We start from the raw sequence: 18,505 nt of genomic DNA on the forward strand, positions 1-18,505 counted from the left end.
GATTTTCAATTACCATTTTTTTTCAAAAATAAATAAATAAGCTAGCCGCAAGTGAAATGCTTAAAATAGAAAAATAAAACAATTGAAAAAGAAATAAGAAAAAATTACATTTAAGCTCCTTAAATTACTAATCATTTTGAAAGCAGTTTTTAATCTATCAAAAAGTATCAAAAAGATTCAATTTGTCGAAATATTTTCATAATACCCTTGCTACGAGTTATTTTTTCAATTAAAAATAGTAAAATTTAAAAACAATTTAAAAATTAAATTTAAAATATGAAAAAAAAAATTAAAAAAACCCCCATAAAAATTTGAAATATTTTTATTCTTACCGTAAAGAATTACAGTAAAAAAGAAAAACCTTCTTATGTTTAAAGTGAATTTGATCAAGGCTCTCTCTTGATTGGTTGTCTAAATTTAATTAACTCAGACAATCGGACAATTAATAAATGTCATTTTATTTTCCATTTTTTTAGTAAAAAATAGTAATACCCATGTACATATATTTACACTTTGGTGTATTAGCATTTTGCCTAAAAACCAAATGAAACACTCTTTCTTTCTTTTCTTTTTTTCTTTCTTTTTGGTTCGTTACCAAATGAAGCATTTGCTTATTTTGTCTGCATATTTTTCGTCTCATATTTTACTCTTTTCTTTTTTTCCCTTCAGCCAAATTAAAAAGAACTGTTTTGACAAAACGAAAAGGCCAAAAATAATTTTTTTTTTTTTTTTTTTTTTTTTTAAAAAAAGCCCACTTATCTGTGGCTATCTTAAAATCACCTGTTGGTCCGCATTCCGCAAGAAAATGGCGTAAAACCCCAAAACCAAAAGAGCTAAAACCCACCAACGATTTGCACCTTCTTTCTCTGCGGAGTTAAAAAGACTGAAGAGAAATAGAAGATGAGTAGGGCCTCCAGTATCTTCCAACTATGCCAGATTCCTTCCACCAATTTGCTTCTCAGAAACTCCAAATTCCCCAGAGGTTATATCTCTCTCTCTGGAGTATTGCTTTAAAAGCATTCTCTTTTGATTTTTTTTTAATGAATGCTTTATAAACATCTTGAATATTTTGATGTGGGTTCAAGCCAGACACCCATTTGTATTGGTTTCAAAAAATCTTTGCTTTGCCATTGTTTTTAAAGCTTCTGCTTGGTACCAAGAAAGGGTGAGAAAAAGATTTAAGTAGTAAGAAAATTTGATGCTTTAAGTTGTATTCTGTTTAAGAATCATGTTAGAAGGAAATAAAACCAACGACAATTAAGCTCAAGGTCTATTTTTTTTTTAATTTTTTTTTTTATTCTTTCTAGTTTTAATGTAATACCAGTTTGAATGTGATGCTTTTAGTTTTACGTTAAATGATTTTCATCTCAGCTACTAATAAGCCTCTTTGGAAAGCAGGTTTATATGTGATACCTGCTTGGAAACTTTATCCGACCCTGTACTTCTGTAAAAGCTTGCAAACTACCACTTATGAAGTTGTCAATGGAAGCTATGTGCCCACTTCACAAACTAAACAAGAAAAGGAAACAAAGGTATTTCTTGGTATGATTATCGTTTATCTAGTTTGAAGAAATATATTGAAAAAGAGGAGGGTTAATAAATAGTGTTCTTCTTCTTCCGTTCATGTCCAAATGTCAGATATGGGTTTAATGTTATAAGTATTCTGCATGCCAAATGATGGGGAGAATTGTCCTACATGTAGTGGAAATGAAGAGGTTCCTTTTGAAATGAAAGTTTTTGACTTTAAGGTAGGAAGGGATTTGACTTGAATCCAGTAATGAACTGAAGGAGGAGCTGAGGAGGTTAGCCAAAATGGAATGAAATTGCTGCAGAGAAATTGTGGGAGGGATTGATCAGAGACATCACGGGGTAAGAGCTGGTGATGAGTGGCGAATTTTGTGTAAATAAAATGCAGGAGTTCACACATCACATGCCCGGGTGGGAAGTGGTATGTTCTTTCAAGAAGTCTGGAAAACTTTGGGCTGTGAACAAAGCTTTGGTGGTTTAATGATATGGACAGAACGCAATTCCCCAATGTGTGATATGGTGCATCTGGAGAGAATGCAATTCTCGAAATTTTGAAGTTTGAGAGAGAATATGATAGCACTAAAAGATATACTGTTCAAAATTCTCTATGGGTGGATGGTTGCTATTAATAGTTCTCGCTTTGCTAGCTTTGTAGAGTTTCTGAATTTGTGCTCCTTTCCCTCTCCTTAAGCGGGTGTTTCTCTTATATACCCCTTGTGTATTTAGGTTGTGCGCCTTTGTTCTGTATTAAAATTAATTTACTTATAAAAAATAAAAAAGATATGGAAGTTTAAGGTTGAGTAAGCAAATTCATGGGGAAAATGGAGTTATTGGAGTGAAAAGTAAGGTCAATTGTGAAGGAATCAAGAGGATCTTAGGAGTGGGTCCTTAGAATCTTATACAAATCTCGCTTAGATTACAAAAAAATGGCAATTATGCTGTTAACAATTTCTGATTGTCTGGCCTGCCAACTAAAGGAACACATTTATGCCTACATCTAGGTCAAGGTAATCTTCCAATGGTCTAGTGCGTCTATATTGTTTGGTGGTATGAGATTATTATGTTGAGGGCTTCTAGAATATTTTAAGCAAACAAATGCAGCCTGGTTAAAAAATCAGTGTACTTGTGTCCATGACAGTAGTGGCTGAATAGTGTGTAATCAATTCAAAGCATTGGTGATCACTTTGTGTATCTGGATAGTGATTAACTACAGTGACATTTACCCTTAACAACTTGCGAGCAAATTTGGAATTAGTGAAGTTTCATACCATTTATTTAATTTTGTTTCTTAGGGTTGCGAGTGACTGGAATGGGCTTTATCCTCAGTTTCTCTTAACTTTTCTGAACTGAGTTTCTTTTTTCCACTCCATGATTTACTTTCAGCTTTCTCTTTAAGGTTTATGGTGGTTAACTTTCATATATATAGCAAAAGAATTAATGGTGGTTGTATTTCCAACATTCTAATATTAGGACAAGTCATCAGCAAAACTCGATAATGTTGGTGCATTTCAAAAGCTACCCATGGTGATGCCATCTGTTGATATACTTCATTCAGCACTGAGGAAGGCAAAAAGGGTTTTACCTACAAAGGGTACATGTTGAGGGCAGTGTGTTTTTCTTCATCATGGACACATCGGGTTTCACATGACATTCTTGAATGGGTGAAACTTGGTTCCTAAAACCTGCTGCAAACTTGATATTTACTTTGTTTATTTTGTAGGCATTGCCAATATTGCAAAGCGAGAGAGAAATAGAGGTGCAAAACAACTTGATGCACTGATGAAAGTTTGTTCTTGACTTCATATCTGTCATGATATTCTATGGAACAAACTTGTTGTTTTGGAGTTTCTATGCATGAAGCTGTTCAAAGCTGACATCATAACTTCCCGTTTTCATCTTCAGGAACTGGCAATTTCCTTGAGGATGTATCTGGAAAATTTTCCAAAGAAGAAATATCTTCACCCTTATGAACGATCTCTTATTGAATTAACTCTTGGTGATGGAAATTATGAAGAGGTAAATAGTTATTGACTCATTGTCAACGTTTTATACATGCATTCTATGGTTCTAATGCAACTTTTGAAGGGATCAACATGTTCCAATAGCAGATTTATTAAAATAGCAGTGATATATATGATGACTACAAAGTTGGGTTAGTATTGTATTAGGATGCTTCCTGTTTCACTGAACCAGTAATGTGGTCGGTATAATGTCTTCTTATTTTTCTTCTTCTTTCTGTTTTACTTTTTAGGCTGCTTGGTTTTAGAAAGAAGAAGTTCTGTTATTCTGTGTGGAATGCTGGTCAGCATTCTGACTGTTTTACATGACAAGAGAATTTAATTTTGCGACGCTTAAAGCATTCAGATTTGTTTTTACCACTAGACATGTTGTGACTGTGAGAGTAGTTCCTTTATGAATTTGTTGATTGTGGATTTTCTCATGGTTTGACAGGTGTTGGGAAAGGTTGATGGTCTGAGGAAGAAGGTGGTATCTGTTGGAAAGGAACACGCTTCCCTTTGTGCCAGGGTTGGAATCTTTGCTCAAATTTAAGAGCTTCTATGTCACTTGTGGATATCCATAGTTACTTGTGTGGTCATATATGAATATTGCTAACATCAGTCGCAATCTTAAGCTTGCTTCAAGCCATGCTGAAACCTGTTAATTTCTATTCAGACTTACAACTGGAAAATTTTATTCATTGACTTCTTGTTTAACTTAGGGATCCCATATTATTCTATAAGTTGACTGCCATCCTGTATATTGTCCCTGATGATTGCCTTTGACAGGCTTTAGGCAGTAGCTTCTTATGTGATTTCAACTCCATATGCATTTCATATGATTTTTCCACAAAAAAAAAGGAGTTATGTGATTTTTCAACTCCATAGCTTCTCAAGTGGGAAGTGTAACTTGGAGTCAGTTCAAAGATGTGACTGAACTATGAAGGGAACTTAAGTTGCTCATTAGGGTAGAAACAAGAATTTTGCATCTCTTTCCAGGGTATGTATGCAAGTGTGGTGAATATACATAGATAAACTCATACATGTAAATGTGTCTCTGTGTGTGTGTGTACATGTATCTATTGCTCTGATTATGATTCAGAACTACCAAGACTTTTACTAAACTTAAGGAGTGGTAACTCAAATTCTTTCCGGAGAACAAAATTGGAAAAAGAGAAATAACTCCTCACAAAGCATTTTTAGGGTAATACGCTCAGTCAAAAATTTAAGATCAGAACATACTAACATCAATTAATAGTTTAGGGTGGGGTATAATGTTAATATCACAACATTTTATTCCCTTTTATAAAGGTTCTGTGTTTACATACCCTCTTATTCTCTAATAAGTTCGATATTTGCAAAATACAAATTGTTTTGTGCATTATTTTCTTTTAGCATCTATTGTTAGATGCTTTCAGAAATTTGATATAGAAAATTAAATAATTTAGCTATCAACCTCAAGTAAGAGCTGACCAATGGAGTGGAAATTGTTTTTTGTTAAAGTATGCAACTATGTACACCCTTCGTAGTGTCATTTGTGGTGATTTTAGTCATATGTACATAAAAAGGAGTGTTCTATGAGAACATTGGTTCTTATGCCTTTGATTTAGTATAGATGTTGATCATGGGTTTTGCCTTGGCTGTTATAGATGTAACAGCAGTGTCACAGTAGATAGGACATAACTTTTGTCCAAACAGCTACAAATAAAAGCCTGATGATTGCTATCTTAAGTATGTCCTTACTTGCCACCCTGTGCTAGACAATACAGTTCTTTTAGGCTCCCTCTGAGGGGAGAATGATGCAGTGATATTGATTACTTTACTGTTGCGTCCATCAAGCTGATAAAGCTACTCGCATGATATTAATCTTCATTTCCATCCATGTGTTTGTTGCACATAAAATGAGTTCTTCTTCCTGCTATATTTCTGGCTATTATCCTTTCTGCTTGTGATAAATCTATTTTTGAAGAGTTCTGCCTATTTGGAGTCCTATTAGTACAAACATTCAATGTTATAATGAATGTGGAAATTCTGGTCCTTCAACATTTTTTTCTTGTTGTTTCCTGTTAACACGCTTCTGTCCTATAAACTGCACAGTCCTTAACGAAGCGTGAAGCAGAGGAAAGACTGAATGAGGTGCGTGTTTGTCTTTATGCAGAATACATTTTCCATTCACATCGACAAAGATTATTTTGTTTATTATGGCTTTGTATGCAGGGTATGAAAAAAATTGAAGAGATTTTCAATCGGGAAGCAAAAGCTGTCGATGATTTGTTACATATTGCCAAGGTATTCTTCCTTCTGAAGCAGGAGTCTTAGATTGAAGAGAGAAACCAAAAGAAACAATACCATATGGCGTTGCAATTTTCTTTATGTATGGGTATGTGTGTTTATATGTTGTACGTACATTAGTATGCAGGTGTGAATAAAGGGATGGATGATCAAGCATGACAACATTTTCTTTTCCTTCTATGGTAGGATCGTGACAATATCATATATGCTTTTTAATGGAGAAATTATTATGGAGAATGGACATGGACAGTGAACATGAACATAACTTTATTTGGAGACAATGCCACAATGAATCTGAAAATTGTATGATGTGAAAGATGATCAGGATGTGGCTGCAAATATTATTGTATATTGTACAACATTATGTGCATAAAATGTAATTTATAGTTAGCTATACACATGCATATGTTTTTTTTTACAAGTAATTTACATTACCTTTCAGCTGATATTAGCATTATGCAAATAAACTCTCTCTCTCTCTCTCTCTCATTGCACAATGTGTCTATATATTATGGACAAAAATTTCCTCCAACCTAGTCTCTAAAATTGTCATGTGTCCATTAACATGTGAGAATCACATGATTTTTTAATGGCATGCGCTTCTCACATACTTTTTAATATCATTAATAAGAAAGTGGGTGCTTCTCACATGTTCAAAAGACACAACAGTTTTAGAGACTGGTCATCAACCCAATTTGGAGGAAATTTATGTTTTAGAGACTGGTTCCCAACCCAATTTGGATGAAATTTCTATCCTATATGTGTGTGTGTCTCCAACTCAATTTGGAGGAAATTTCTGTTTTAGAGACAAGTCTTCAACCCAATTTGGAGGAAATTTCTGTCCCCTGTGTGTGTGTGTGTGTTGCAACTGTTGGTTAAATGTTGGTCTATTTAGAAGTGTAATCATTTCATGGCAGTTAATTATTAAACAGTCATATACATGTAACCAGGCTGTATTTTTGGAAACTTTGGAGTCTGAATTAAGTTATGAAACTTTGGCAAAAATAAATTGGGATTTTTTTTTTTTTTTGGTTCCGAAATAAATCATTCATTAACAGTTCAGTTTGATGTACACATCACTCAATTGAGGACATTTACTTGCCTCCAAGGAAGATGTGTTTATTTTGCAGTTGAAGGAATTTTCTTTTTCTTTTTTCGTGTGTGTGTGTGTGTGCGCTTTTTTTAGAGATTTATATCATTGATTCCTTCATTGTTTTCCAGCTATTCACACTACCAATCTGCTCCTTTGCTTCTTATTTGTTTGTTAGATTCAGTCCTCTATGCATCTTCAGCTTGTTAAGAATGCATTTGAGAGCTTATGAAGCTTCATTTTAATGAGAAACACTGTGCTAATAGCCTAGTAATGATGTATATATTTGTGAGTGTGTTCGTGACTATTTGTGTCATTATTAAACATTTTCCTGACAGTGTGTTTTCTATAATCTATAATTTTTGCAGACCTTAAGGGCAATGCCAGTTGTTGATCTGGAAACACCAACACTGTGTCTCGTTGGAGCTCCTAATGTGGGCAAGTCATCTTTGGTCCGTACACTCTCTACAGGGAAGCCAGAGGTACTTGCATATTGATTGCTGATTATATATCCTCCTTTGGTTCTGTTTATAACCTTGAAGTTATGCTGTAAACAAAAGGGTGTTAACAAGCCAAGTTGAAGCAATCTTAGATGGTGCAATTCAAGCAACAAGAAAATAAAAAGGACAAAACGATGTCCTATTGTTGAACTTCCTTACACAATGTTTTACAAACCTGAATATCAAGTCCGTAACAGGATAATTTGGGTAGATTCTTAGAGGGAACCTGGACCTCCTTCAAACATATGTTTGGGAATGGCTTCTCTCTATTATTTTATTAGCACTAGAACAATCTTTAAATAGACTTACAACCATAACAATTTATTCCTACTGCAAAACATACTCAAAAACTCCTAAGCCCGTATTGACTCAGAGACTTGAACACTGAAACATCTTAAAGATGTACTCTTATTCAAGATACAACTCCTACTAGAATCAAAATACTTGAGACCCAATTTGATACCACTCCAATCTAGTCCAGAGGTAGACAGAGAGATGGACTTCTAGTCGAATCACTAGAGGATTGTAACATTCCTCCCCCCTTAAATGGATCTTGTCCTCAAGGTCCTAGGTGATTTCCATCTCCCCATTTCTAGTCTGGCCCATTATTCAATTTGGATTCTTTATTAACCAGGCCAATCTCGACAATCAGTCACCACAACTTATTTTTGTTGTTTTTTTGCCAAAATTTCCAGGCTCTCTGTCGGCTTCAACTCTTCCCCTGTGAAATGTGAATGTGTATAAATGTCTCAGATGTTTCATTCTTGGTCTCTCTTCTTTGTTTCAGCTAGAAATCTTCTTCTTTGCTTTTCCCCCTTTATTTTCGTCCCCTCCCCTTTCTTTGACACTGGATCCAAGCTCCTTATCCACTTCCCAGGCGGGCGTTCACCCTTTGGGTTTGATTCCTCAACCGTGAGCGACCTTTGTGCAGACGGTGGTACACTGTGGTGGCTGGACGAACAAAGCTATACCCCGAGCTGCTTCACTATCGGAGTGGCCCCGTGAGGATGGAGCTGACGGTTTCGTGCCGAAATGGCGACACAAGGTGGGGGCATGTCAACCTGTTGTTGGTGCAACCTGGTCTTTGCCATGATAATCAGGGACAACAATGGGGTTCCAGGATTGACCACATTAAGTGTTGCTCCGCAAGGGTCGAGCAGTGCCATTTTGTTGAGTATTGTTCTTCCGCTTGTTAACCTTATGTTTTACTAGACAACTTGATGCGCGAATCTTGCTCTACCATGTCGGTCTGAGCTGCTGGGTTCCAATTGGTGGTGCTCAATCACGACTCCACCACGTGTGGGTCTTCAGTGTTGCTTCTCCATCTTCAGCCAGACTGAAACAGTTGGAAGGAAAAATTTGGTGCGGGTTCTAATGGTGTTGCGATTTTTCAAGTGGGGTTTTGAGTACTTGGGTTTCAGGCAGTGATGGGTTGAATTTTTGTGGAAAATTCGGTTTAGTGGTGAGTGGGTCTGTGTAGCTATGGCCAAGTAAGATGGTGAGGGTGTCAATTGGAATGGGTTGTGACTAGAATTGGTTGGCGTTTTTGGTTGTGATGGGTGTGGAGATGGCATTGTTGGTTGCTCCTGCATCAGCTGACCAAAACGTGAATTCATGGCAGTAAACCACTCTCTCATCTCACGCATCGTTGAATCCAACTTTGCCTCCAAACGTTCAAGTCTCTGTTCAAAATTGGAAGGTAATGAAGCCATCATTGGCTTTAAGACCAAATGATACAAACCTCAGGTAGAGCCCACCCTTGAAAACCGGCTTGTAAGGGGAGGGTGCCCAAAAGCTTATATACATATGATTAAGATTGCACGAAAGCCATGTGGAACACTTAGAACTGTAACATACCACCATGCTTCGCAACCGACGTCCATGACAGCCCACTTTATCGACACTGACCTGATAATAGTAATTTCTCTATTGGTGGCTTGATTCTATTGACACTAACCTGATGATAGTAATTTCTCTTTTGATGGCTCCACTCTTCCATCAGTATTAAATAACTTAACACTATGCTCATTCATAGTACCAAGACATTTTAATCCAGTCTATAGGCCACCCCTTCGTGACTCGACCACAAAGCCGCTACCCATTCGATTTGATACTCAACGAGTTGCGTGTAATCCAATATTTGACGACTTAATATTATGTTCATACATAGTATCAAAACATTTTAATCCAGCCTATAAGTCGCCTTTTATGCGGAATGCAACAACCTTTAATTTTATTTAGGTTTTTAATTCGGTGTATTAATTTATGTTTTATTTTATTTTATGAGTTAGTTATTTTTGTAATTCAATAAATGGGCATTACCGTTGCCCTAGATTGTGTTAGGCAAGTCAATAAAACTATGTTAGGTAAATTAATAAATGGGCGTTGCCCTAGGGTTTTTAGTCAAGGTCTATTTAAGCATATTTTGTATTCCAATGGAGTCGGACTTTATGATGAAATAAAATTGTTGAGAAAGTAATTTTCTCCTCTCTCTCTCTCTCTCCCCTACTTTTTCTGGCTTCTCTCTCTAACTTATTTCTTTCTTCTCCTCCTCCTCCTCCTCCTCTCCTTGGGCTTGTTTCTCTCTTCTTTCTCTCGGTTTCTCCCTTTCTTCTTAGTCTATTTCTTCAAGCTTTCTTCTCACGTGTTTTTGTCCTGCATCACACCCCCTCCGTGACTTGACCACAAAGCCGCAACCCATTTGCTCTCATAGTCAACAAGTTGCGTCTGATCCCATACTTGACGTGATGGTTGGCTCTGATTCCAAGTTGTTACAAACCTGAATCTGTAATGGGATAATTTGGCTAGTTCTTAGAGAAAACTTGGACCTCCTTCGAACATATGTTTGGAAATAACTTCTCTCTATTATTTTATTTGCACTAGAATAATATTTAAATAGACTTACAACCATATCAATTTATTCCTACTGCAAAACAAACTCAAAGACTCCTAAACCCGTATTGACTCAAAGACTTCAACACTGAGACATCTTAAAGATGTACTCTTATTGAAAGATACAACTCCTACTAGAATTAAAATACTTGAGACCCAACTTGACCCAACTTGACACTAATCATCAGAGGGTTGTAACACAATGGCAAGTATATCTCACTATGGATTCTTGTCAATATGAAATCACCAGTGCTCAAAAAGTTTCATTTAAGAAAAAATAACACTAGTCTTAAGTGTTTTTTCTTTTTCTTTTTCTTAAATGGGTTAATGGAGATTGTATACTAAAAAAATATTATTTTCTTGCTGCTAACTGTCATCTTTTTTCTTTGCCCCTCTGTTTCTTCCCTTCTTCTGTTTTAGGTCTGCAACTATCCTTTTACAACAAGAGGAATACTTATGGGTCACATAGTTCTTAACTACCAGAATTTTCAGGTCAATCATTCAATCTAAGATGTGGAATGCTATTTCAATTTGAGATGTATTCAGTTTTAGTAACAACTAGAAAATTGACCACAGGTGACGGACACTCCTGGCTTGCTGAAGAGATGTGATGGTAAGACACTTGCCCTTTTTGTCACCCTTTTTCTTTTGTCATGTTGAATATATAGAGTGCATATGTTCCTATACTTGTAAGTCATAGCGATCAAATGTACAAAATCATCTCTCTCTATTTTTACCTGACAAGGGTGTATTTTGTATGTCAAAAAACTAAGTAGTCTTCTTACTGCACATTTCTCATTGTTTCAAAAGTGTAATTGGATTATTGGAAATTTTTTGAAGTATGAAGTAGAATCAGATGACCATGTCTCATCTTAACTTATTTGACGTCAACCAATTTTAAGTTGGTCAAAGTCTGAGCAAATTGGTTAGGTTTACAGTGAACTTTGTTACCATACGTGTATTCTTTTAAGTAATTTTGAGAGAAACATAGGCCGAACATAGAGAAGCCAACTAGTTATGGTGTTTATCTTAATTTCTAGGTTCTCAGAACATTGAGAGTATTTAACTTACTCAATTAACAGTGCTGGCCCAACTACTCACTTTCAAAATGGTAAAAGGGAAGCGGACTGGATTAACTTACTTTTTTGGGAGCATCCAAACATCATTCAGGGACAAGAATTTAAACAGCTTGGATAAATCTGTGAACTGTGTTGGATTACTTGACTAAAATATGATCACTTATAGAACAATATTATTGTTCTCAGATTACATGGTTTTTCATATACAAAGGGGTTCATGCAAATGTGTATACACACAAACACATACACGAAGGGGTTGTGTTTGGTTGTTATGTCTGCATTTTTCTTGTTTTTCACAATGTTGTTTCATCTGTTTCTTGCTTGGATCTGCAGACGACAGGAATAATTTGGAAAAGTTGACACTTGCTGTCCTTTCACATTTACCTACTGCAATATTATATGTTCATGACCTCTCTGGAGAGTGTGGAACTTCACCTTCTGATCAGGTATTATGTGTTTTTAGAGTCCTGTTGGTTATAATACTAAAAACCATGATGGTATGTAATCTATACCGCACTTGGTAAAGTTGAATTGCAAAACAGGCTACTTTGTAATCTGAGTTTACATGTCAAGTACTTTGGAAGCAAATCTGTATATATTTGTAATTTTGTATGTTGGAATGCTTGAAGCAATCACTGAGAATGAGTGGTTGGATCAACCATTTTGGCCTGATTTTGGTTGATAGTTGGGTTTCAATTGTAAGTCTCTTATTCATGCTACACATGCACGTGCATTATGAGGGAATTTTGACATCTCATTTGTCCATCTGTTATGTTGCGAATCTTTATGCATTTATCAGTTATATTTGTAGAAGATGTAGGGAAATTAAATAAAAACCTACAATAAGTGGTTAAGAATGGAGTGGCTGTTGATTTCACTCTCTTTCTTTTCCCTTGGATTCTCAAATACCAGAGAAAGAGTTGTCTTCCCTTTTAGTAGAGAGAAAGAGAGGTTCATTCTCATTTCTTTGAAAATTCACCCACTTTGAGAATGCTCCATTTAAGATTTTCCCTTATGTGTATGACTAAATTTTTTGGGTTCTTGATGATGAATTTTGTAGTTTGTCATATACAAAGAAATAAAGGAGAGATTTGGCGACCATCTGTGGCTTGATGTTGTGTCCAAATGTGATCTGTTTCAAAATTCTCCTGTAGTATTCATCACAGAGAATTATAATCCTGATCACGTTGAGCTGGTAAGGTACCGGAAATTGGGACCTGATGGAGCTATCCATGTATCTGTAAAGAGCGAAGCAGGGCTCAATGAGGTAACTGTTTTATGAAAAATTTAAGCCTTCAAAATAGCCTAGATAATATGCTTTTCTTGATTTCTTATATTTGAACTTGAATTTTTTCACATCGTCATTTTATGAAAAGGAATCTTACTTGCGTTCGGTATTCTCTACGGGTGCAGCAATGTAATTGTAACACCTTTTGTTTCTTAGATTTTGTTCTCCGTTCAAAAGTATCGTGAATTATGGGGAAAATCTTAGAGCTAGAGTGTTGAAATTGGCTTTTCCTTTTTCATATTCTTTTTCACATTGTCATTGCGAATGCTTTCATCGCTATACACGTGTAACCTGACTTCTATGTATACCTGACTGCTTCTTAGTTTATGCTTGTGAGTTTCTAGAATCATTTGCATGGTAACTCCAAAACATTCCTGCTCTTATTTCACTATTCCACTGATGACCTATGCTTACATCTTGAGCTTTTCACTGTGTATTTCCTGCCAAACTTTGTTCAACATTTGGTTCCAAATTTTCCTGGCAACTTTCAATCTAGAGACCCTTTTCTCTGCAGTTGAAGGTTAAAGTACACGAGCTGCTGGCCTTGCAGATGGATAAGATCACAAGTCAGAAAAGCAACCAAGAAAATCTAGTTATTACTTGAGGTTTCTCTTCTTAGGATGCATCCAATTATGGTTGAAACACATTCATAGTAGCAGACACTATAAATTCTCACCGTTTCCATGGAGAACAAGCCGTCTGCCGTCTGCCTTCCAACTAGCTCAAGATCATGGCATCCAGGTTCACACGTGTGAGGTGTTGCTCATGTAGCCCGGTCGGTTGATGCAGTGGAATGAAGTTAAACGTACAATATTTGTGTACTCTGAAATTCTTTTCTAATTGGCTTAATACATATTTGTAAGTGTATATATTTTAACCATTTCTTTGCATATTGTTGCCAAAAAATTTTGAAGTTCGTTCGAAAAACTTAAGTGAATTGTATAGATAGAACAATTGGAAATTATCTTTCAGAACATATGATTAAATTAGGAAAACTTGGTAATTTATTGTTGCAATCTTCTTAATTTTATTAAACCAACACGAATGGTAAAATAATTATGAAAACGTTTTGTTCTTGTTCAACTATAAAGATGATGTTCCACCTCCTTTGAAGGCTAAAGTAAATCCTAGCCCTAGGCCTTTCGTGGAACCTCCCAATTGCAAAAGTATTTTCCAATACCTTTTTATGTATGGTAAAAAAATTAAGTTTGTATTTATGGTAAAAAAGCCAATTGCGAGATCAAACCTCACCTATATGTGCAATGATAATCAAGCTTTAAGTTCACGTTGTAGGAGAGTAGAGGTTACATGTTATGGGATGTAATAAACAGCCCATTATGTCTTTCGGCCTAACTAACGCGCTAAATGTGGTACAATCCATGCAAATTATTTGTACAGGATTTCAACTTGAACCTTGTTTTCTCAGGTTAATTTGCTTAACTAGGATGCAGAAATTTATCAAATTCTAAACCTCGTCTTTAATTCCCGTACATAAAATATATACAATCATAGACAGTGGTGGTTGTAACCCACCCAAACCAGTTCAAGGTGTCCACGCGACAACTTAGACCATGGCATAAAGATGGCCGGCAGCAATTCTAATCAAGACATAGTGGCCAAACACATAATTTTAAAGGCTCACCTGGGATTTTAAAGACATAGTTGCCAATCATTTTTTTGAAATCGTAAATCCAAACGGATCCTTATTCATTTTCCATAAAATGCTTTTGTTTTTATAGTATTATTTTAGGCCACGCAATGTCAATGCCACCAACAACTTTTATGATGGTTTTACTCAACCAAACTAGTACAATATAATCTCAACAATCTAATAAACAGAAGAATAGTGTATACTTCTCAAACAAAATCTAATGTAGATACAAGACAACCATAACCTAGTGTGGATCATGAATTTACATTATTAAACATGACATCATTAATTCTATCGAGGCCAATATCAGATATGGGTTCAATGGGCTGCTCATCTCCATCCATTGAAGGAAGGAAGCTTGATGGCTCTCTACTGAATTCATCTGGAGAAGTGATGAGCACAAGATTAACACAGAGAGTTGAAGGAAATATACACATACAGACACCCATTTTCAAAAATTAAATAAATCAATAAAATAAAAAGAAGCAAAGAGGATTAATGAAATTCTATATTGCCTTCATAGCTTCTCATCTATTGAATAAAATGCTTTCAAGAGTCAATTATGTTGATTGGAAACAAAGGCAAAACTTCCTAAACCTCAAGAAGATTTTCAAACATATTATAATGGAAACTAGTTGAGGCTTACCAAACATTGTGTTTAAGGAAGTTGGGGAAGGAGTTGACATGAAGTTAAGACCAAGATAAAATCCCAATGCTAATACTACTGTCACCATAAAATAAGCTGGCACTGCCAACGCCCAATACCTGAAATGGATAAAGTTGATCTCAAAATTTGAATGAACAAATAATTTTGCCCACCAATACTATGGACATAAGAATATCAACGACTAAAAAAAATTAATTCACAAGCTTTGTTACATGTTTTAGTTCTAAACACAAACTAATACATCAGTATAGCGTTAAAATAATTAATTAATTAATTAAAAAAATTACAGAGCCCCTCTAAAGGGATGGATACTCTTGGGGGGGGGGGGGGGGGGGGATTGATTTACACTTGCTATTTGTGTCTGAAAACAACTAGGATCTACTGATTTAGGTTTCCTCTAACCTGAGAAATTTCTCTCAATGGGAAATGTGTATGGAATAGAAGAATTCTAAACTGACTGAAGCTGAAAAACACAGCATAGAAACCAATCTTAGATACCTGCTAGGATAGTAGAAGATTCCGATATAATGTAGCCAAGCCTCAGGAACATATGCCCATACCAAGAAAATAACTGCTCACAGCAATAGAAGTGTATGAGAACATTATAAGCTCAAGCCGAATTCATGCTACAGCATCAGATATGGAACCTGTTGCAACAACATGCAGTAGTAAACATGAAGTAAAAGCATGATCTATGAAGTGAACCTGTTGCAACAACAGTAGTTATGGAACCCACGAACCCATAAACTTCTGACGGCTTGGGACCATGTTCTCCAGACACTCCAAACCCAGAAGCCCTATCATCTGCGTCCAGAGAGAAAGCAGTTGCCCTCCTCTTCTTTGACAGGCTGAGAATTCTTCTAGGACTACTGACAGAATGAGGATCTTCCATGGCTTGCCCTTTTAGAAAACTCGGGCAAAACCCCCCACTGGAAGTGAACACGCACAGCTGCAGTGAAAACCAGAACATACACCATAAGACAACCAGAGCCCCATTTCGAGGAATATGCTATCATCACTCATGGACGTTTAGACAATACGGACATCTAAATTCAAAGTAACGTGTGAATATTTTTTCACACACACATGTATCCATGATCCCAGTCCCACCCAACTCCCAAGGTGTCTGGACCTTTTGGAAACTAAAGCCAACATGGTGCGAATGCGATGGGAAACATTTACACAAACAGTTTGTGGGCATATTGTTATGAAAGGGGGGGAGAGAGAGAGAACATTTAGAACACAAAAAAGTGCATAAATTTTGTTTTTGCTTACAGAAAGGATGAATCTAGAAAAGGAAATTAAATGCTACAATTACGAAAGCATGCTTTGTGATTGAAACAGAAAGAGGGCTTCGAGAGAGAGAGTACGTACCGTAATCGGCCAAAGGAGAGAGCGAGGGTTGAGTTCTTCTTCGTGAAACCAATAAACGACTTAAAACTAAAAAAAAAAGAAAAAAAAAAAGGGTAAATGCCTAATGAATTCTTGAATCGGGATGCGATTTGAATTCGATCTCTCACTTTTTGAAAGTAAGCATTCGATGCTTAACTTTTTCGCGAATTTGAAATAGAACCTTATGTGATTTTTTCATCTATTTTTCTAACCACCGTTAGTGTCATATCAGCATTTTCGCCACATCATCTTAAAATAATATTATTTTATTTAATTATTAATTTAAAAACTTAAAATATTATTTAAAAAAAAATTAAATTAAAAAAAAAAAAGAGTTAGGGAATTGGGGGTGGCTGTCGACCGCCCCAGGGACCGTGGGTAGCCGCGCAACCACTCCCCAGTGGTCGAGGGTGGGGCCACCCCCGAGGTCTGGGGGTGGTTTTCAGGCCACTTCTAGATGGATCTAGGGTTGCCTAGGCTTCGAGAATTTATTAGACATTTATCAAAAAAAAAAAATAGATAGCAACAATAAAATAATAATAATAATTCTTTAACTATAATTTGTTAAGCTAGATAATGCAAATGCTCTTTTGAGAGTATTTATAGTAGCCTCATCAAATTTTACTAGCCAAAATAATTAAAAATAACTTTACTTTATTTTAGTCATCCACTTTTTTAAAACACCCACAGTAGCGTAGCTTCACCATTTTAGCTATCTACTATCACTATTTCATTTAAATAATACTTTTCAAATATTTCTTTATTCTTTCTCTATAATAATTTTTTTTTTTTAATGTTTGTATTTAGAAACGTTAATCTATTTTAATATTTGTCTTATTCTAATAGCCACATTTTTAAATATTTGTCTTATGTTAATGTATTTCTATTTCAAAATTTGGCATGTCTCTATTTTGGGATTTATTGTTTAGAAAGTGTTATTCAAGGCTTTGACTTGGTATACATGCAGAGCTCGTCCATAGCTCGTCAAAATATTTTATGAGGGAATAGTGAATCAATCAAAAAGGCTACGTGCAGTTAATAAGTAGCGTGAGTGGAGAGAGAAATCGAGAGAGGAAAGAGAAAGGAGTAATTTTAATGTTTGTTTATTCTTTTGGTGAGTGAATAATGCTTACTACTGTTAATAAGTACTATTCACTCACTAAAACTTTTTTGTTGTAGTAGTGAGTAATTTTTATACGCTTTCACCAAATTGCCTCACCAAAATAGATATAAAGCTATTTTGGTGAGGCTACTAAGAGCATTCCCAACAGATTATGTAAATTTCAATCTATTTTACATGATCAAACTTGCTTTTTGCTAGTTTACATAACAACTTTTAAAACTATCCTCCATCAAATGATCTAAATTTATATCTATTTTATTAAAATAATCATTTTTATTATTTTTGTTAAAAACTCATGCCCACTCCTCTCCACAAACCCGAAATCACCTCTGCCATTTCATCAAACAAATGCAGAGTTATAGACCATTCCCAGCAGTTTGTCTACTGCCCCTCGCCATTCTCTCTCTCCCACAGACTGAGAGTTACTCCAAAGCTGACACAGAATACAAAGAATTAGGGAGAGGCCCTGAAAGTGAATTGTTGTCAACATGTAATTGTTGCAGAGATGTGCTGCAATTTCCCAAGCCTCCAAGACCGCCCACCAGACGGTTCACAGACAAATCAAGAATCTGAATCCCATTTGAGGAGCTGCAAATGTTAGAATTAAACTGGCCGGAGAATGAATTGTTGCTAAAGATCATGAGAATCGCAAGATGGGGCTGTGCTTTTCAGACCCATAGATGAACAAAGAAAGCAAGCCAAGAATACCCATTGGAGGAAAGTCATTGGAACAGACCGCAACACCACCATTGCTAAAACCACAGGAAATTTCCCAGATCAAATCAAGGCCAACACGCTTCTTCGCTCTGCTCCCTCGCCCGAACAATTGCAGGACCTAATCAAGGACCTCGATCACAACGACTCACCCACCGTGGGTGACCCATCCTCCACCTTGCGCATATATAGGTCACCGGGTGAAAGCAAGGCCAAATCGATGGAAAGGAAAAGGAAAAAAGAGAAGAAGGAGAAGAGTATGAGAGAGAGACGCAGGGACAAGAGAAAGAGAA

At 36.0% G+C, this 18,505-nt stretch overlaps 2 protein-coding genes across 2 annotated transcripts; one reads left to right on the forward strand and one right to left on the reverse strand.

Annotated features, from left to right (window-relative positions):
* The first annotated feature begins 792 nt into the window (after positions 1–792).
* On the forward strand, positions 793–13,668 carry LOC133878875 (uncharacterized). The gene is made up of 14 exons (XM_062317429.1): positions 793–982; positions 1,399–1,532; positions 2,998–3,118; positions 3,248–3,312; positions 3,430–3,543; positions 3,979–4,053; positions 5,622–5,660; positions 5,742–5,813; positions 7,275–7,388; positions 10,719–10,790; positions 10,875–10,911; positions 11,711–11,823; positions 12,438–12,644; positions 13,180–13,668. The coding sequence occupies exons 1-14, from the start codon at positions 901–903 to the stop codon at positions 13,267–13,269; spliced, it is 1,335 nt and encodes a 444-aa protein (XP_062173413.1). The 5' UTR covers positions 793–900; the 3' UTR covers positions 13,270–13,668.
* Positions 13,669–14,470: 802 nt separating this feature from the next.
* On the reverse strand, positions 14,471–16,509 carry LOC133880243 (phosphatidylinositol N-acetylglucosaminyltransferase subunit P). The gene is made up of 5 exons (XM_062319156.1): positions 16,358–16,509; positions 15,689–15,932; positions 15,482–15,554; positions 14,963–15,081; positions 14,471–14,698 (listed from the first exon to the last, which is right to left on the reverse strand). The coding sequence occupies exons 2-5, from the start codon at positions 15,873–15,875 to the stop codon at positions 14,571–14,573; spliced, it is 507 nt and encodes a 168-aa protein (XP_062175140.1). The 5' UTR covers positions 15,876–15,932; positions 16,358–16,509; the 3' UTR covers positions 14,471–14,570.
* Between the last annotated feature and the right edge of the window lie 1,996 nt (positions 16,510–18,505).

This window comes from Alnus glutinosa, chromosome 10 (genome assembly GCF_958979055.1).
Source record: "Alnus glutinosa chromosome 10, dhAlnGlut1.1, whole genome shotgun sequence".
Lineage (NCBI taxonomy): Eukaryota > Viridiplantae > Streptophyta > Magnoliopsida > Fagales > Betulaceae > Alnus > Alnus glutinosa.